At 45.8% G+C, this 21,269-nt stretch overlaps 1 protein-coding gene across 1 annotated transcript in view; it reads right to left on the bottom strand.

Moving 5' to 3' along the window:
* Positions 1–21,269, bottom strand: part of LOC144500847 (VPS10 domain-containing receptor SorCS1-like) — an 868,860-nt gene that overhangs the window by 150,235 nt on the left and 697,356 nt on the right. Inside the window, exons 15-16 of the mRNA XM_078224322.1 lie at positions 17,424–17,541; positions 2,048–2,181 (exon numbers count right to left, since the gene is read on the bottom strand). Coding sequence (XP_078080448.1) covers positions 2,048–2,181; positions 17,424–17,541 — 252 coding nt within the window. The remainder of the gene's footprint in view (positions 1–2,047; positions 2,182–17,423; positions 17,542–21,269) is intronic.

The following is a 21,269-nucleotide window of genomic DNA, read 5'->3' as shown; positions in this document are numbered from 1 at the left end:
CAATGAAGTTACTGTGAAATTCCCCTAGTCACCACACTCCGGCGCCTATTCAGGTCAATGCACCTAACTAGCAGGTCTTTGGACTGTGGGAGGAAACCGGAGCACCCGGAGGAAACCCACGCAGACACAGGGAGAATGTGCAAACTCCACACAGTGGCCCAAGCCAGGAATTGAACCCGGGTCCCTGGCGCTGTGAGGCAGCTGTGCTAACCACTGTGCTGCCCATGGTGTAGATTAGTGGGATTAACAGGGTACATACATGAGCTTGTGGGGATAGGGTCTAGGTAAGATGCTCTGTTGGAGAGTCAGTGCAGACTCGATGGGTGGAATATCCTGTCTCTGCACCGTAGGGATTCTGATTCTATGATAATGTCTCCTGGTGACGAAATCCATGGAAAATCAAGAAAAGCAGTCTTCCTCAGAGCGCATCACCGATTCTGTAATTGTCGTTCGGGAGAGACATAGCTTCTGGAGCTTATAAACTTTCAGCCAGTGATAAACTTTCAGCCAGTGGTCTGCGGTGTGACTGTGGGGTGGGATCTCCCACCGGCTTCGGGACTCTAATGTCGGGTAATGCGTTCTGAGTACACACGTACGGATAGCGCAGTCTTCCTGGAAACGGTCTCCTAATTGGCCATCGCTGTCTTTGCAGTCCGATGAAGGTTCTGATGGTTCCCCCAGCCTACTGAGGAGGGGATGTCTCCATGGAGACAGCAGCCCCCATGCATGGCATGGCCTGCACTCCACCAATGGCAAAATGCCGGCACGAGGGCAAGGTCAGACCCGGCTGGATCTCTAATCGATTACAACTGACTGCCGGTCTCCATGGGAGTGGATATCTCCGCTATCTTTACAACTAACAAATACGTTGCAATCCTGAAGCTTTGGAAACAAACCTCAGTTTATTATTTCTCACCATTCCTTTCAGCCTTTTCGCTCCGAGATTAAAACAACAGCCTGACCTTTGTTTCGAAGTATCGATCTCAAGAACAGAAACAAAATAAATTTTCAACTAATTTTGATTAAAGCTAAAATGAGATCAAAGTTGGCAAATTAACGATCGGAACAAGGGAACGCCGGAATTACAAGCAGTAGGAGACCATTCGGGCCCTCAGGCCCATTCGAGCATTTGATGAAATTATGGCTGGTCTGATTGTGGCCTTAAGTCCACTTTCGATGTTTTGGCAGTGGTTAGCACTGCTGCTTCACAGCGCCAGGGACCCAGGTTCGATTCCCGGCTTGGGTCACTGTCTGTGTGGAGTTTGCACATTCTCCCCGTCTGTGTGGGTTTCCTCCAGGTGCTCCGGTTTCTTCCCACAGTCTAAAAGACGTGCCATTCGCCATGCTAAATTCTACCTGAACAGGAGTGTGGTGACTAGGGGATTTTCACAGTAACTTCATTGCGGTGTTAATGTAAGCCTACTTGTGACACTAATAAATAAACTTTAAAAAGTTTCTTCAAAAGGTAATCCCTTCATCCTAGGAATCACTCGAGTGAATGTTCTCTGAACTGCTAAATCAGACGAGTGTAAACCTATGCCACAAATTGTGTGTGTATTGTTCCAAATCCCTACAACAGGGATCTCCCAATCATTTTGATTTGGCCTACTAACCTTTGGTCAGGAGATGTGGCCAGCTAATGACAATATAGAGAGAGCAACACAGAAGCAGTCCTCCCATAATCACACTGTTGCATACAAGGTCTTGCCAATACCCAAGTGCTGAGAAGTTTAGTACCGTAACCCAAATAGGTGAAACCATCAAAGCCTAGACATGAGACTAAATGTACATCATAGAAGACCAAACTGTGGGAAAGGCAGTCATGATTGTTCAACGTGTTCTGACAGTGGACGCGAGTTCCTGTCACCAGCGCAGTTTTCCCCCATCAAACCATTGCTTGGGCTACTGCATCAGAGCAAGCATGCAGCAGCACAGTGCTGGAAGCCAACCAAGAGTATATCATGACAAGGTGCAAAGATCTGGTAACAGTGCGAGGAGGCCTTGATTCCAGGTACGTTGTCAGTGAGAAGTTAGCAAGGCTACTTACCACTCGAAGTCGGAGTCTGTGCAGGTACAAGGCACTGATGTTACTGCTCCACTGTACTTCTTTCCCAGAATGCACTGTGTTGCCGGGCTGCGTCTCTGGTATATTCGCATTTCTCCCATAATGCAAGGTTCTCCCTTTAAAGTAATCACATTGGTAAGTGTTGCGAAGTTGGTAATTGTAGAATTATCTGTTAAAAAGGTAGGGCTTTTTCCGAACATAGTGTTTAACAAAAAAGAGATGCCGGTGCATATGTAGTACACAGACTGAAACATTGTGTCAAAGGTCAAACAGTAGTGTTGCCAAGACAACAGGCTGTCTTTGAATTTTAGTCAATCAATTTAAATGTGGATAATACTTGGATAACAGCAGCCTGTTAGATTTAAATTTGATGTTTTGATAACCTGAGAACCAATCCTATTGTGGGGCTGTTGGTATGTCGTCAGGGGTATAAGAGAGAGCTCTCAGCTCCAGAGAGCCAGCAACTGCTTTCTGCCACAGCTAATAGCTTTTAGCTCAAAGCCTCACCTGAATAGGAAAGGTACCAAAAAGAAGATAATGGTTCCAGACAGAAGAAAGAAGACAGAAGATTTCGGAAGACAGCAAACCTGATTGTAATTTAGAATGGAAGACTAAAGATTCTGGGGTTTTTTTGCTAATAAGTGGGAATTGGATTTATCTAAACAACATTCCATTAGAATAGTGTTTTATTTGGTTTGTTAATAGTTTAGTTAACCTGCTTATTGTTAGTTAGATAAATAAAGTGTTACTTGCTGATTTTACCGAGAGAGTCTCAGGTAGTCATTTTGATTTAACCAACAAAAATTGCTGAAGAGCAGATCGCACTACTTCTCACACACTTTTAGCAGATTATGAGGCGAGGTACTCCTCTTTAAGTGGTTAAGTGTTAGTTCTCAGAGAGGGGATCAACCTTCCCTTCATAACAGTCAGAAACCAGGAGTCAAAATAGCTTCTTGTTTTAGAAGCGGGATCACTCACTTTGATTTTGACATCTAACTGTGGAGTTAAGATCTAGCTCCAATGATGGCACACTGCAAAAAGCCTTAAATATGTCCTTAAAGCTTAAAGAAAAAAACACCACATGATAGGATTAGCATTTAAAATGAATGCAAAGATATGTTTGAAAAGTCAATCGGAATTCAAACCATGTGGATGCATATTAGGACCAAACCTACTTGATTGTAATATTGAGGATTCAGCTCAAATCATTGTCAAGCCTCTTCCACACTCCTTTAGGGCCCATTGATCTGCAATCCCATCCTTATTACCTCCAGTTTCAGCAAAGTGACTCTTTAAGTTAACAGATAGTATCAGGTATTCCTCAAGAAAGCTGGCTCCGGCAATATATTTTTGCTGGAGAAATTAAAACCAGGGTAGTCATGATATAGATTTTTTTTTGAATGGTCAGAGGGGCAGCACGGTGGCACAGTGGTTAGCACTGCTGCCTCACAGTGCCAGGGACCCGGGTTTGATTCCGGCGTGGGCCACTGTCTGTGTGGAGTTTGGCCAATGCTAATGATGCATGGCCAATGCAGCTAACCTGCTTTGGACCGTGGGCGGAAACCAGAGCACCCAGAGGAAAGCCATGTAGACACGGGGAGAACGTGCAAACTCCAAACAGACAGTCATCCATGAATTGAACTTGCGTCCCTGCTGCTGTGAGCAGCATTGCTAACCATTCTATCCATTATAGGGGATACAGAAAGATTTGTGGCACGGTGGCACAGTGGTTAGCACTGCTGCCTTCCACACCAGGGACCTGGGTTCAATTCCGGCCTTGTCTCACTGTCTGTGTGTAGTTTGCACTTTCTCCCAGTGTCTGCGTGGATTTCCTCCGGGTGCTCCGGTTTCCTCCCAAAGATGTGCGGGTTAGGTGCATTGCCCATGCTAAATTGCCCCTTAATGTCCCAGGATGCGTAGGTTAGAGGGATTAGCGGGGTAAATATGTGGGGTTACGGGGATAGGTCCTGGGTGGGATTGTTGTTGGTGCAGACTCAATGGGCCTAATGGCCTCCTTCTGCACTGTAGGGATTCTATGAAACAGAGAAGGTTGGAATAAGCAAGTTGTGAGGAAAAATGAGATTTCTCAATATTTTTTAATATCACTGTTATATAATACGAAACATTCTTGTGTGTTTCAGTGTAGGTGTGGCTGGTTTAATTAAACAGAAGACAGTTACGCTGTAAGGGTCAAAATATCAAGAACGGGTAAATGTGAAGGCAAATGTTAGAAGTGGAAATGAGCAGAGCTAAGATGGATTGCTGGAGGGTGGGGTAGATGGACAGTATGAATAGGAATTTACATTAGGCAGATAAGGGAAGTGATTTAAAGTTAACTGCTGAATTTCAAAAGGAACATTTCCAATTGGAAGATTGCAACTAGGTGAGACAAAGTAGTAAGTTTACTTTTTAAAAAAATAGTCATACCAAAATAAGAAAGATTGGTAAATTCTGGGAACTTCTGAAGGATTGTAAAAATAATGGAGAGGTGGATCAAAGGGAAAACATATCTGAAGAGAAATTGAAGGCGGTTGGGTTTGGCGATGAGATCCTGGCAAGACAGTGTTTGAACACTGTCCAACCTGTTGGACTTTAACCTGGTGTTGTTAGACTTCTTACTGTGTTTACCCCAGTCCAACGCCGGCATCTCCACATCAAGACAGTGTATGCCAGAGTCAGACCAGTGAAGACCAACTGCTGCCACTCTCAGAGAAATGTGTTTTTGTTTGCAAGGCATTTGAGACAAGCTGTGCCTTCTCAGTATCGAAGGAAAGAGGACGAAATGTCTGTGTAAGATTTCCCTGATAGCAGCAATGCATTTTATGGTAATACTACTAGAATATTTTATAAACTAAAAATCTGTGAGGACTCTTACCATCAAAAAATGATTTGACTCTGAGTTCACAGAAAACCAAAATCTTTTGGGAAATGCTTGCAGAAGTGGTTGGCACTGCTGCCTCACAGCCCCAGAGACCCAGGTTCAATTCTGGCCTCGGGTAATTCTCTGTGTGGAATTATCCCGTGTCAGCGTGGGTTTCCTTTGGGTGCTCCGGTTTCCTCTCACACTCCAAAGATGCGCAGGTTAGGTTGATAGGCCATGCTAAATTGCCCCTTCGTCAGGGGGATTAGGAGGGTAAATATGTGAGGTTACGGGGATAGGGCTTCTGTGGGATTGTTGTCAGTGCAGGCTCAATGGGCCGAATGGCCTTTTTCTGCACTGTAGGGATTCTGTGATACTGTCTGAAAGTGTTCTGGTGTATTTAAGTGTCATATTATTCTTTCCTTTAATACATTTAATGTTTAAAATCTTCACAAGTGGTCTGAAATTTATTCCTCCTGACTTCAGAGACCAACTCATAACGTGCAAATTGTAAACTGTTGTGGCAGCTTGCTCAAGTTTCCCTTTGGGATGTGGGAGGTCTGACACTTGCATTTGCCATATCATAACAAAGTTATTTCACATTCACATCAGCACCGGAGTGGATGACACAGAATGTGTTACTGGATCAGTAATTGATAGGGCTGGATTATCATGCGCGAGGTGGGTAGCAGGAATCGGGTAAATTCCCAGCTCAGCAGGGCCACCAGTCTCAGGACAAAGCCTCGGCGGGGACAGGGGGGGAGGAACGTGAGTGTGGGCTGAGGTTGGGTCAGCTTCCTCAGGGAAATGTTCGGAGGCAGCCACAGGGGTTGTTGGTTGCTAAGGCGAGCTGTTTAGCAGGCCCAATTTGGTGCTATGGGACTTCATCCCAGTTACAGTAAGAGAAAGGCCCTCCTATCCTCACTCCTCAAACCTTTTAACCACACCCTACACACTTTCCAAACCCGGGTCCCTGGTGCTAACGACTGTGTCACATCAGTACTTTAACTGATGTCAGACTCTCAACCAAGAATGCACAATGCGTAATTAATTCCACAATTTGATTTTACAAAAATGAAGACATCTCAAGTGCTTGCAGTTTCTGATGTTGAAATTTTAAAGGATCTGGATGATTGACAGTTTCATTGGCCTCTAGTAAAAAGGGTTCTTTTAAAGAAAGTGGGAAGTTCTCAATTAATGAATTTTTAAAGTATTTTTTTCAACACAGCCTATGTCACTATAGAGTTCCTTCGTTCTATACAGTGTATAGTGGGTGCATTGACACATAGGTGCCATAATCTAGCATAGAAGGCATGAGGGGCCATAGGGAGGTGGATGGAGGGAATACCTTGGCATGGGGACATAAAGGAGCATTGGGCTGGGTAGACCATTCCTCAGCATGGGGCATGGGGGTTGCATACCTTGCCAAGAGGGGATGGGTGGAGGGAGGCATGCAGAGGATCTTTTGAACTTACCTTTCAAAAGGTTAACTTATGACACCTTTGAGGTGGCCCAACTCCATGAAACACGTGGAGGGTGAGGGCATACCCATCCCCATCATGGAACTGGCCAGGTTTGGAGTGCAGGGTGAGGGTTTCTGACCCAATCCAGCCTGCACCCTCAAAGGGCACTGGTAAAAATCAGAAACTCTGGGAATGGGGTCTGGAATCCTGAAATTGGGTCCCGTCTCCCATTTTCAACGGTCCACAGGGTCTTCCCAATTCCACAAAAATAAAGCCCATATAATCTGAATTAGCAATCATTACACCTGGATGATTGGAAACATAGAGCATAGAAGCAGGAGAAGGCCATTCAGCCCTTTGAGCCTGCTCTGCTAATGATTATGATGATGGCTGATCATCCAACTCAAAAGCTTGATCCCACTCCCAACGCCCACATATCCTTTGAACCCTTAATCCCCAAGTGCTGTATCTAACTACTTCTCACGTTCTGTGAGCCTCGCCCGCCCCAGAATCGGGGCGGGCGAGGCTCACAGAACGGCAAAGTCCATTGGCCTCGGGCGGGATCTTACGAGCCTCGGGCAGGCAAAGCGGTAAATTCCGGCAACAATGTTTTGGCCTCAATTGCTTTCTGTGGTGGTGAATTCCACTCTCTGGGCGAAGAATTAGCATTTCCCTGGACCTATAGTTAAAAAGTAGATTTTTTTGAAGAAAGTTATCAATGAACGACTGTCTTTATTAACTTTTTTTTTTTACACATCCTCTTGTCACTATAGTGTTCATTCGTTCTATATAATGTAGAGTGACTGAATGGGCATGGTAGTGTGATAGCTCGGCATGGAGGCCATGCGGAGAAATGAGGCTGGCTGGAGGTCATGAGGTGACATGGAGCATGTGTGGAGCAAGGCCTGGAGGGGCTTCCTGTTTTTGTTATACCTGGTGTCGAGGTTGCACAACATCAAGTTCAAATCCCAATACCGCAGCAGAAGTTAAGTTCTGTTAATTAAATAAATCTGCAAATCTTGAGCTGATAAGCCATTGTTAATGTGAGAGAGATTGAAGAGATCAGGGAGAAAGGCAAAAACTAGGGGCCATAGGTTTCAAGTAAAAAGGGGAAAGTTTAAATGAGATATGAGAGGCAACTTTGTACACAGAAGGTAGTAAGTGCTGGAACACGCTGCCAGAGGAGGTGGTAGAAAGAGATACAATAGCAATGTTTAAGAGGCATCTTGACAGATACATGAATAGGCAGAGAATAGAGGAATATGGACTGCATAGAGGCAAAAGGTCTTTAGTTTAGACCTGGTGTCGATGCAGGCCTGGTGGGTCGAAAGGCCTTTTCCTAAGTGGCACTGTTCTTTGTTTTGCCTGCTGACCACATAGTCATGGACAGGTGGAAGGGGGAGGAGGAGGTGCCAGAGAAATGAGGATTAGAGAGAAAAAACATGAGCATCGAGAATATGTGAAATACACATGTCGTTTTACTCTGTAACTCAGTGTTAAATTGTTCTGTTGGCGATAATCATTCAGAAATGTGACAGTATTTCAGCACTACAGGCTTACTTAAAATAAACTTGCTGCTGCCTTTACATTGAAAAGAGACTAGCTGACTCAGGCACTGAGATGTTGGAGGTGGCCTTTGATTCAAACACTCTTACTGTCAACAAATTCCCGCGTAAGTAAATCTTTTCCCTCGCTACATTTGTAATCATAGAATCCCTACAGTGCAGAAGGAGGCCATTCGGCCCATCGTGTCTACACCGACAACAATCCCACCCAGGACCCTATTCCCATAACCCCACATATTTACCCTGCTAATCCCTCTAACCTACGCATCCCAGGACAGTGAGGGTCAATTTAGCATGGCCAGTGTACCTAACCCTTACATCTTTAGACTGTGGGAGAAAACCAGAACACCCGGAGGAAACCCATGCAGGGGAGGACATGCAAACTCCACACAGACAGTGACCCAAGCCGGGAATCGAACCCAGGTCCCTGGAGCTGTCAGGTAGCAGTGCTAACCACTGTGCCACCGTGCCGCCCCTTGATTTCAATGAGGCCATTGAGGTTGGCCTCTTGGAATATGAACTCCCTGATTGAGCTCATTATTGCCTGCCCAATCAAGGAATCTTGTCTGTATATATAACTGGGAGTGTCAGGTCCCCTGGCACTCTGGCTGCTGACACTGAACCTGTCGCACTCTGTGAACTACAATTGAGCTTTAAAGTGAAAAAGACTCTGGTGAAGGGGCACCAGTTTCTGCTGACTTATTTCACATTTTCCCCAATTATTTTTTTATTTGTTCACGGTATGGCTGGCAGTCCAGCATTTACTGATCACAGAATCATTGCGGCACAAGAGTCAGTTACGAGGGAACAAAAGTTAAAAGAGAGAGGTGGGAGGTTTAGCGGGGAGGTTTGAGGAAAAGCTTTTTTACCCAGAGGGTGGTGATGGTCTGGAATGCGCTGCCTGGGAGGGTGGTGGAGGCGGGATGCCTCACATCCTTTAAAAAGTACCTGGCTGAGTACTTGGCACACCATAACATTCAAGGCTATGGGCCAAGTGTTGGCAAGTGGGATTAGGTGGGCCTTTCATGGGTTGGTGCAGACTCAATGGGCTGAAGGGCCTGTTCTGTTGTATTCTGTTATCCTGTGATTCCGTGAACAGGAGGTCATTTGGCCCATCATGTATGCACCAGCACTCCAAACGAGCATCATGACTTGCCTCTTTTCTCTGTATCCCTGTCTTTTCTCTGTATCTCTTATTTCTCGTCTTTTCTCTGTATCCCTGCATCCCTAAATGCCCTAGAGAAGATGGTGGTGAGCTGCCTTTTTGAACCGTGCGTGGTATAGACACATCCACAGTGCTGATTGGGAGGGCGTTCCAGGTTTTGGACCTAATGACAACGTAGAAATGGTGATATAGCTCCAAGTCATGATGGTGAGGAGCTTGACTTTTAACAGGTTCAAACCGTTCTGAGGTCTTTACTACTTTTACTTAATGCTTTAATTAAAACTGCAAACAGGAGTGTCACACATATACTCAGCTTGGTTTCAGCAGAAATGTTTCAGCTTTAGATTGGATGTAAATGCTTAATGGTAAAGATCAGGGAGGCTCTTTGCTGTTGTAAGTACCACAAGAATAGCTGTTGAAATAAAAACAATTCTTCCGGTTGTCAGGAAGACAGTCACTATGCACACTTGATTGTGAAACAATCATTTACAAGGATAAATTTAAGTTTATTTATTCGTGTCACAAGTAGGCTTACATTAACACTGCAATGAAGTTACTGTGAAATGGCATGGTGGCACAGTGGTTAGCACTGCTGCCTCACAGCACCAGGGACCCGTGTTTGATTCCTGGCTTGGGTCACTGTCTGTGTGGAGTTTGCACATTCTCCTTGTGCCTGCGTGGGTTTCCTCCGGGTGCTCCGGTTTCCTCCCACAGTCCAAAGATGTGCAGGTTAGGTGGATTGGCCATGCTAAATTGCCCCTTAGTGTCAGGGGGACGGGCTAGAGTAAGTGCGTGGTGTTATGAGGATGGGGCATGGATGGGATTATGGTTGGTGCAAACCTGATGGGCTGAATAGCCTCCTTCTGCACTGTAGGGATTATATGATTCTATTCTATGATTCTATGAAAATCTCCTAGTCGCCATACTCCCGATGCCTATTCGGGTTCACTGAGGGAGAATTTAGCATGGCCAATGCACCTAACCAGCACGTCTTTCGGACTGTGGAAGGAAACCGGAGCACCCGGAGGAAACCCACACAGACATGGGGAGAACGTTCAGACTCCACACAGACAGTGACCCAAGCTGGGAATAGAACCCGGGTCCCTGGAGCTGTGAGGCAGCAGCGCTAACTGCTGTGCCACCATAAATATAGTTGAGGGAGGCCATTGGGCCCACCTAGTTCATCCACAGAATTTATGCTGTCCTACCAACTGAATGACTCCAGAGAGTTTGCTTCCATTGTCCCACTCCCGAGGAAACCTGGTGATTCTGGTAACCGTTCACCTGTTTACACAGGGGATTGGATAATGTTGTGCACGGGTGGTCGGAGGAGATTTAGTCAGACAAACTGCTCTATTGGGCATGGAACCCAATGGGCAGAATTCTCCAGCCCTTTCCACACCCAGTGGGATTTCCCAGTCTTGCCGAAGTCGATGACAATTTACAGTGCCTGTTGATGCCTGGGTCGACTATGGTGGGATCTTCCAGTCCTGCCGGCAGGAAGGGCTGGAAAATTCCATCCAGCATGTTGCTGCTGGTCGAGGTCCAAGCACTTAGACACTGGTCACAGTTAAAGTTTATTTATTGATGAGTCACAAGTCGGCTTACATTCACACTGAAATGAAGTTACTGTGAAAATTCCTCAGTGTCCACATTCCAGCGCCTGTTCGGGTACACTGAAGGAGAATTTAGCACGGCCAATACGCCTTATCTGCAAATCTTTGGACTGTGGGAAGAAACCGGAGCACCCGGAGGAAACCCACGCAGACACGGGGAGAACATGCAAACTCCACACAGACAGTGACCCAAGCCGGGAATCGAACCCAGGTCCCTGGCACAGTGAGGCAGCAGTGCTAACCACTGTGCCACCGGAGTTGCGGCTCAGTGCACAGTCTCTTCATCCTGTAACCTCGCTCTGCAAAGCTACCTTGCTGAAGGGAGTTCGAATCTGCTTTCTCCTGCGATTGCTGAATGTTTGAACGAGAGTGTGAAAGTAAGCCCTTTTTTTTTGGAAGTTAATTAAATAAACATCTTTTCAAAAAAGATTTCCAGGAAAGCAGAACGAATAACTTTCCTGAGGCATCTGTTCATCCTTCTAATGGCCAATTAGCGATGAAGGAACACCAGGAAAGGAGGTGGCAAATAGCTCATTAGGAGGGAGGACGGATGAAAGCGAACCCTGGCAGCTAAAGCCCACCGGTCTGGCTGGCTTTCAGACGAGGTTCTGTGCCGGTCGGATAAACCTGCTTCCAAAGCAAATTCGAAGGCCTGCATTTACAGTGCAACCACTGGCATAAGTGGACCAGCTTTATTCGTATAAACGCCAGCATCAAGCAGCTAGGTGGCTGTCTGTCAGAACCCAAACTAAACAGGTGCCAAGGTCAGCACAGCTTAATTAACCAACTGGAGACCTTCTGTTGCTGGCGTCAGCACTGAGACTTGTAAACTGCCTGTTACAAACCCTTAATCCTCCCTGAGGAGGAAAGGTTATGGAGGTAGGGGAATGTTTTCACCGGAGTTGTTCTCATATCTGCCCTCCCCAAGTTCTTGAGCGATTAATCGCACTGAGGTGTGCATAGACAACAGCAGTGAGGAACTCCTCCAAGTCCGCCATGCCAACAATCAACTCTCCGCTGGACTGTTGCACATGCCCTCCATTTTAAAAATATTTCTCAGGTAGATTTAACTGGAATGCAGTTGTTTCCAATTAGGTCCTCAGAGCTCACCGCAAGCACAGAGGCAGGAACCAAATAACGAATGTCAGAGGAATTGTGTCCCACATTAAGAATGTTCAGAGCAGTGAAACAATTTATTGATGAAGCATGGCTTCCTTAGGGCGGCACAGTGGTTAGCACTGCTGCCTCACAGCGCCAGGGACCCGGGTACAATTCCGGGATCACTGTCTGTGTGGATTTTCTCCCCGTGTCTGTGTGGGTTTCCTCCGGGTGCTCCGGTTTCCTCCCACAGTCCAAAGATGTGCAGGTTAGGTGGATTGGCCGTGCTGTTCCTTAATGTCCAAAGATATATAGGTTAGGGGGATTAGCTGTGGCAAATGCACAGGGTTACGGGGATAGGCCAGAGGGTGTGGGCCATTGTAAGAAGTTCTTTCAGGCAGTCGGTGCAGACTCGATGGGCTGAATGTCCTCCTTCTGCACTGTCGGGGTCCTATGGTTTTTTTGAGTACATAAGAGCCAAAGAAATAGAAGATGTTGTAGGTATTTTGGCCCCTTCAGCCTGCAGCAGTATTCAATAAAATTATGGCTGAGCACCTACCTCAACTCCGCCTTCCCGCACCAGCCCCATATCCCAAAATTCCCTTAGGACCCAAATATCTAACATCTTGACGGACCCAATGGAGCTACAACCCTTTGGAGGAAAGAATTCCTAAGATTCGCAATCCTTTGAGTGAAGAGGTTTCTCCTCTCCTCAGTCCCAAAATGACCAACCCCTAATTGGGCCTATGGGCTAGGTTATTGCAGTGTTAGGAAGACTCTGGTACTCTTTAAAAATAGCAGCTGGAACCCATATATGTAAATCCTGCCCCCATTTCCAACAGGTCCAATTTTTGCCAGCAAAGGGAAAGGGGGTGGTGTGATTCACCCAGGTGGGTAAAGCAAACTCAGCAGAACCATTCAAAAATAGCGCAGAGTTCAAACGGACACCATTTTGCCTGTTACAAGGGCCTTAACCTGCAGTGTGAGTGACACAAATTAATGCAATGGATATAAATGCTCTTGAGGGTCAGATAATTTTAGTTTAAGCATTATGATATAAATTGTTTTAAATCTCCTATATTTAAACATGAAGCTTTCAGTGAAAATTTTAAAAAAATTGTGCTGGACTGCTTTGTTTAACAGGCCACCTGGTACAAGTTAAAGAAAAGTGAACATTTTGGTGTGCAGTTTCAATAACGTTCTTTACTGACATAAAAGTTATTATTATGTAAGTATCATTGCTTTGCTGGGTTTCTGAAGCTATAATTTTGTAGCCGGTGGTTCTGAGTTCATAGTCTCATTGACATTTTAAATAGGCTATTAAAGGATTAGCTGTCTTTAATATGGGATCACATCATTGATTAGAAATGGCATTGAGGAATGAAGCCCCTTGAAAGAATGGGTGGGGAGGTGAGTGTGTGTGAGTAGTGAGGGCTAGACAGCCTAATAACTTCTAAACAACAGGGACAGACAGACTTCCTAAGGCACTCACCCATGCTGAAACTCCCTGGGATCTGTTTCCACGCTCGGGTCTTATCCTGCCTCTGCCTACCTTGATTGGAAAGTGGGTCTCGAGGAGAGCTTTAAAGCAAGGCCGATCTGCCCAGTTGGGAAATTTCCTGAAACAAGCTACCCTCCCTGGTAGTGAAAATTTGGTCCTGTAACTCCGTGTTCTCGGTTTCCCAGGCTGGGAAAACATTTCCTCAGCAATTCCCCTGCTGTCAAGGTGCACAGTGGCACAGTAGTTAGCACTGCTGCCTCATGGTGCCAGGAACCCGAGTTCGATTCCCGGCTTGGGTCACTGTTTGTGTGGAGTCTGCATGTTCTTCACAGGGAAATTTAGTGTTAATGTAAGCCTTACTTGCAACTAATAAATAAACTTCTACTTTTTAAAAAACCTTTTCTTCCTGTGAATGTGTGTGGGTTTCCTCTGGGTGCTCCGGTTTCCTCCCACACTCAGAAAGACGCTGGTTCAGTGCACTGGCCGTGCTAAATCATCCCTCAGTGTACCTGAACAGGCGTTAGAGTGTGGCAACTTGGGAATTTTCACAGTAACTTCATTGCAGTGTTAATGTAAGCCTACTTGTAACACTAATAAATAAACTTTTTAAAAAAAAGAATTTTATGGCTGGAATTTTACCGCTCCGCCTGCCACGGGAATCAGAGCGGGCGAGGAGCGGACAATGGGAAGGTCTGTTGACCTTGGGTGGGATTTTACGGTTTTGGGATGAGCAAGGCCGTAAAATCCCGCCCGATATGTTTCAATGAGATCAGCTTTCTTCTGAACTCCAAGGAACCGAGGCCAAGTCTACTCAAACTTTCTTCATAAGACAATCCCCTCATCCCAGGAACCAGTCGAGTGAACCTTGGTTGCATTCCCTCAAGGAAAAGCCTATCCTTCTTTTAGATTACAAAACTCTGGTGCGGTCGCACTTGGAGTATTGCGTACAGTTCTGGTCACCACATTATAGGAAGGATGTGGAAGCATTAGAAAGGGTGCAGAGATTTACTAGGATGTTGCCTGGTATGGTGGGAAGTTCTTATGAGGAAAGGCTGAGGGACTTGAGGTTGTTTTCGTTAGCGATAAGAAGGTTAAGAGGTGACTTAATAGGGGCATACAAGATGATCAGAAGGTTAGACAGGGTGGATAGTGAGAGCCTTTTTCCTTGGATGGTGATAGCTAGCACAAGGGGACATAGCTTTAAATTGAGGGGTGATAGATATAGGACAGATGTCAGAGGTAGGTTCTTCACTCAGAGAGTAGTCAGGGCATGGAATGCCCTGCCTGCAGCAGTAGTGGACACGCCAACATTAAGGGCATTTAAATGGTCATTGGATAAACATATGGATGATATTGGAATAGTATTGGTTAGATGGGCTTTAGATTGGTTTCACTGGTCGGCGCAACATCGAGGGCCGAAGGGCCTGTACTGCGCTGTAATGTTCTATGTTCTTTTAGATTAGGAGGTCAAAACTCCACACTGTAAGCCAGGAGTGGCCTTACCAAATGCCCTACACAATTGTATTAAGTACTAACCTGAGGGGCTGCCTATCCTGTATAGTTTACAGGAGTGGCAAGGTCGCTCTTCTGCTTCAGAGCACCAAGACTGTTCTCAGTCTTAATGGGGTAGCAGCAGAATGAAATCCTTTGGCACTGGAGATGTGCTTTCAGGGAAGGAGATATGTTTGGATTCTGGGCTTGGTGATGTGTAGCTCTTTTAACAAGCAGTGGGCCTGTCACTGAGTTAAGCTGTTATCGTGCATGAAACAGAAATATTTATTGGATTCAGGTTCAGATCTGTGGAGGTTGAAGCCTGCTGCAGCAGGCCTGCTTCTGAGTGCTGTCAACGCTGATTGGACAGGCTGCGCTGACTTGCCGTCTTCTTTGTCTCATCTCAATATATTTAAAAAACGCTGTTATTTTATTCAACTGTGTCCTGGCTGAGATCTGCCCTGGGTGTCAGGTTGTAAGCCTGTGAGCATCGCCATTACATTGGTGCCAGCATTACCCTGTGTACTGGGTACTGCCATATGTCACGATCGAAGAAGGATGCCAATTAGGCCAGGATGTGCGCTGTCAATTGGAAATTAATTAGTTTAGGCTCTAGGCAGAAGGTGTCATATGTGGCTTAATGCGCTTGTTCAGTTGAGACCCATTAAACTAAGTAGGACGACTGGATAAAGCGAGATTGTGGTGGGGGAGGGAAGTTGGTGAGCAGTGTATGATGAGGAAATTGACTGTTTCTAAGGGCTCCAGACAGAATGGTGTCTCTGTTTTTATCAAAGATCTTAAGCAATACAAAGGATATAATACCATCTCTTTATTGTGTATGATTTACATGCTGCTACCAGCTCTACAAGAACAACAACTTACATTCATCTAGCGCTTGTAAGAAAACATTCATAGAAACATAGAAGATAGGAGCAGGAGGAGGCCATTCGGCCCTTCGAGCCTGCTCCGCCATTCAGTATGATCATGGCTGATCATCCAATTCAATAGCCTGATCCCACCTTCCTCCCCATATCCCCTTCGTCCCAAGTGCTATATCTAACTCTTTGAAATCATACAATGTTTTGGCCTCAACTGTGGTCGTGAATTCAACAGCCTGACCACTCTCCGGGTGAAGAAATTTCTCCTTGCCTCTATCCTTAAAGGTTTACCATTTATCTTTAGACTATGACCCCTGATTCTGGACTCTCCCACCATCAGGAACATCCCCCCTGCATCTACCCTGTCTAGTCCTGTGATAATGTTATAGGTTTCTATGAGATCCCTCCCCTCATTCTTCTGAACTCCGGCAAATATAATTCTAACTGACTCAATGTCTCCTCATACATCAGTCCCGACATCCCAGGAGTCAGTCTGTAAAGCTTCCCTGTACTCCATCTATAGCAAGAACATCCTTCCTCAGATTAGGAGAACAAAACTGCACAGAATATTCCAAGTGTAGCCTCACCAAGGCTCTGTATCCTCCTCACAGCTCATGGTCCCACCCAGCTTTGTGTCATCAGCAAATTCAGAGATATTGCATTTATCTCCCTCTTCCAAATGATTAATATTCCAAAGCTCTTCGCAGGAGCTTAATTAAATAAAATATGATGCCAAGCCATATGAGGTGATGTTAGGTACAATGATTTAAAGGTTGGTCAAAGTGGTAGGTTTGAAGGCGTGGCACAGTGGTTAACAATATTGCCTCATAGTGCCAGGGACCCAGGTTCAATTCTGGTCTCAGGTGACTGTGTGGAGTTTGCATGTTCTCCCGGTGTCTGCGTGGGTTTCCTCCGGGTGCTCCGGTTTCCTCCCACAATCCAAAGATGTGTGGGTTAGGAGGATTGGCCATGCTAAATTGCCCCTCAGTGTCAAGGGGGATTACCAAGGTAAATTCATGCGGTTATGGGCATAGGGCCTGGGTGGGTCTGTTGGCGGTGCAGACTCGATGGGCTGAATGCCCTCCTGCTGCACTGTAAGGATTCTATAGAATCAGAGAATCTACAATGCAGAAGGAGGCCATTTGGCCCATCGAGCCGACACCGACAACAATCCCACCCAAGTCCTATCCCCATAACCACACATATTTACCGTCCTAATCCCCCTGACACTAAGGGGCAATTCAGCATTGCCAATCAACCTAAACCGCACATCTTTGGACGGTGGGAGGAAACTGGAGCACCTGGAGGAAACCCACGCAGATTCAATGATAGTCTTAAAGGAGGAAAGTGATGTAAGGAGGCAGAGGGATGTAGGGAAGAAATTCCAGAGCACAGGGCCTGTAATAGTGGAACAATTAAAATTATAGATGGTCAAGAGGCCGGCATTCGATGAGCACCAATACCTCTGAGGGTTGTGGGGCTGAAGGAGATTATGGTGATAGGAACTGGTGTGAGGCCAAGTCCTAAGGCGATGTTTGATTTCATACTCAGAGCTTAGAGACACTGACATTCGAGACATAATATAATTAGAACGTGTTAGTAAATGAAAAATAGCACCAATGTTATCTGGAGACCTGGTGGGGGAGGTGGAGAGGGGAAGGAAGAGTGTGAGGGTTGGGGTGGGGGTGGGGGGGAAGGGAATCGCCAGTAAGATTGCTCACCTTATTGTGGAACTCCCATGCATGGAAGTCATTCTCATTACATCTCCTGCTGAATATAGACCTGTAGTCCACTTTAACAAGCTGCCACTCAGAGCGATGGCTGACATGGCCAAACACACTGTCAAAAACACAACACACAAGAGCGTGCAGTAAGAATCCATGCCAACAATATTTGTATTGCATCTAATCAGCTTGTAACCTCCCACACTGCTTCACGTGCAAGCACCGTTCCAAGTGTAGTGGCTCCTCTCTATACCAAGTGTCCATCAATTTTATGCTCCGTAGGATCCCACAAAAGTAACGAGGTGAATAAAAAAATCAATTGCTTTGTATTTGTTGAGGAGTAGGACACCAGGGGAAGCTCCCGGCTTTTCCTTGAATAGAATTAGGATCATTAATAGAATGTGTTAGGTAATGAAAAATAGCACCAATTGGGAGCTCCAATCCCTTTTAAGGACTTGAGCATAAAAGAAATCAAGGTTGACACCGAGGGAGTGCTGCACTGTCGGAGGCGCTACTCTTTGGATGTGATGTTAAGGTGAGGCCCTAACCACCCTCTCAAGTGTTCATAAAGATCCTATGGCAATATCTCAAAGGTGAGCATGGGAGCGAGCATGAGTGAGCCTGAGCATGAGTACCCAGCAACCCTTGACAATATTTTTCCCTCAGTCAATAATACAGAGCCAGGTCACGGTCACACTGATTCTGTGGGAGCTTGCTGGCTGAATTTTGTCTGTCATGTTTCCCACATTATGCTCAGGATGTCCTGTGGCTATAAAAGGCAAGTCCTTTTATTCAAACTCTGAAGTTTAGTGGCATGAGGCGAGTAACAGACGGTGGCCAGAAACCTCTCAAAGGAAGTAAAATTTAAAGAACTGTAACATCACAATGAACTATCTGACAAATCTTACAGCTGAGTGTCTCCAAGAGTTAAGGGTTGACTCTAATAAAAAGCACACTGAGCATGTGCAAAAGGAGCTAGGTCGCACTGATGCTACTCATTGAGTGAGGATACTGAGTATCATCTTAGGGGGGGTAGCGCTTGCTCTATGTTAGTCCTATTTAAGCTTTATAAATAGCTAGCATGTAAATAAATGTTTTTGAATAAACCCTTCAGCTCCAGCAAGATCTCTTCAGGAATAACCGATCCAAGGACAAAAATGCCTGACTATAAAGAGGGCAGTCAAAGAACAAAGAAAAAAGAGAAGTACAGCACAGGAACAGGCCCTTCGGCCCTCCAAGCCTGGGCCGATCATGATGCCCTAACTAAACTAAACAAAAAAAACCTTCTGCCCTTACTCGGTCTGTATCCCTCTATTCCTTGCCGATTCATGTACCCATCCAAATGCCTCTTAAATGTTGTTAATGTGCCTGCTTCCACCACCTCCTCTGGCAGCGCGTTACAGGCACCCACCACTCTCTGCGTGAAAAATTTTCCCCGCTCATCTCCCCAAAACTTTCCCCCTCTCACCTGTGTCCCCCCGCACCCCCCCTTGTAATTGACACTGCCACCCTGGGACAAAGCCTCTGACTATCCACCCTGTCTATGCCTCTCATCATCTTGTCGACTTCCATCAGGTCTCTCCTTAGCCTCCCATCGGGACAGTGGAGGGCAGTAATGGACTTGCAACTCGGTTTACATTTGATGAGTAATCGGGCAGGGAAGTGGCCACTGGAAATGAGCAGTGACTAGGAGCAGTTAGCAGAGAGGAGGTCATCAATTCAAAATGATCCATCAGGCACCGAGAATGGGACTGTAAAATTACTTTGAATTTGCGCTAGCAAACAGCTAACAAGTGGCGCAAATGGCCCTCTACATTTTAAGCTGTTTTGGTTCAATTACTTCTGGAATAGGTACCATGCGACCAAGGCAACGGGATTAGTACAAGGAGGTTCTAAAGAGGGCTGGCGAGTTAACAACAGTTTGGATACCAAGGCACAGAGAAGCAATTAAACAGTAAGCAGAATGTTGGAATACACAATTAGAATAGCTCTCAGTATAAACTGCGAGAGGTTTCAGCTCAAAGGTCCAAATGACGTTTTCTCATCCTGGACTGTTCTTACATTTTGGGAAGATTAAAAGTGAACGGTACTTCACTAATTAAAAAGAACTTACATTTAAAATATGGAAGAATCATTTTTGTTGTCGGTGCAGTTGTTGTCGGTGCAGACTCGATGGGATGAATGGACTCCTTCTGCACTGTAGGGTTTAGAATCACAACAGTGCGGAAGGAGGCCATTCAGCCCGTCGGATCTGCACCGACCACAATCCCACCCAAGTCCTATTCCCGTAACCCCAAATATTTACACCGAAAACCCCCCTGACACTAAGGGTCAATTTAACGTGGCTAATCAGCCTAACCCGCACATCTTTGGACTGTGGCAGGAATCCTGAGCACCCGGAGGAAACCCACGCAGACACGGGGAGATTGTGCAAACTCCACACAGACAGTCACCTGAGGCGGGTATTGAACCCCGGTCCCTGGTGCTGTGAGGCAGCAGTGCTAACCACTGTGCCACCATGCCGCCAATTTCTATGATTTTTTCCGATCAGCATCATTTAATATCAGATTGTGTTCAATTTAAAGTAAATGGATTCGTGCCAGTGGCGCACTGGTTAGCAATGCTGCCTCACAGCGCCAAGGACCCCGGTTCGATTTCTGCCTTGGGTCACTTTCTGTGCAGAGTCTGCACATTCTCCCCGTGTCTGCGTGGGTTTCCTCCGGGTGCTCCGGTTTCCTCCCAAAGACATGCTGGTTAAGTGCATTGACCGTGCTAAATTCTCCCTCAGTGTACCCGAACAGATGCCGGAGTGTGGCGACTAGGGGATTTTCACAGTAACTTAATTGCAGTGTCAATGTAAGCCTACTTGTGACACTAATAAATAAACCTTAAATGTATGCTACCGGGACTTGATGGATTGAGTTATAAGGAAAGGTTGAATAGACTGGGATGTTTTTCTCTGGAGCGTAGGAGGCTGAGGGGTGACCGTACAGAGGTCTATAAAATAATGAGGGGCACAGATCAGCTAGATAGTCAATATCTTTTCCCAAAGGTAGGGGAGTCTAAAACTAGAGGGCATAGGTTTAAGGTGAGAGGGGAGAGATACAAAAGTGTCCAGAGGGGCAATTTTTTCACACAGAGGGTGGTGAGTGTCTGGAACAAGCTGCCAGAGGTAGTAGTAGAGGTGGGTATGATTTTATCTTTTAAAAAGCATTTAGATAGTTACATGGGTACGATGGGTACAGAGGGATATGGGCCAAATGTGGGCAATTGGGATTAGCTTAGGGGTTTTTAAAAAAAAAAGGGCAGTTGGGCCGAAGGGCCTGTTTCCATGCTGTAAACCTCTATGACTCTATGTATCGTTCAGAGTGTATATCCTTCTCTGTTATAGCTGAATTAGAATTTGAACTTGAAAAGACCATAAATGGTAAGTAGTACTTGGGGGCTAATGATTGCGAGAGTACCTGTAGATTAATGGGTAGATTGTCAGCTGAAATAAATAAACTGAAATGTAATGCATTCGTTACTGAAATTATGTCGAAACATCAATAAATAATTATTGTTCAATTTAACCTAACTGGTTCAATATCAGCTACATCTTAAATTGGTCCAATTACATTAACTCCAATTCCTTCATAGGGGTGGCACGGTGGCCCAGTGGTTAGCGCTGCTGCCTCACAGCTCCAGGGACCTGTGTTCGATTCCCAGCTTGGGGCGCTGTCTATGTGGAGTTTGCACGTTCTCCCCGTGTCTGTGTGGGGTTCCTCCGGGTGCTCCAGTTTCCTCCCACAGTCCAAAGATGTGCAGGATAGGTGCATTGGCCATGCTAAATTGCCCCTTAGT

Source organism: Mustelus asterias, chromosome 11, assembly GCF_964213995.1.
Source record: "Mustelus asterias chromosome 11, sMusAst1.hap1.1, whole genome shotgun sequence".
NCBI classification, from domain to species: domain Eukaryota; kingdom Metazoa; phylum Chordata; class Chondrichthyes; order Carcharhiniformes; family Triakidae; genus Mustelus; species Mustelus asterias.
The sequence above is the reverse complement of the archived record's forward strand: the minus strand, read 5'-3'. Positions and strand labels throughout refer to the sequence as shown.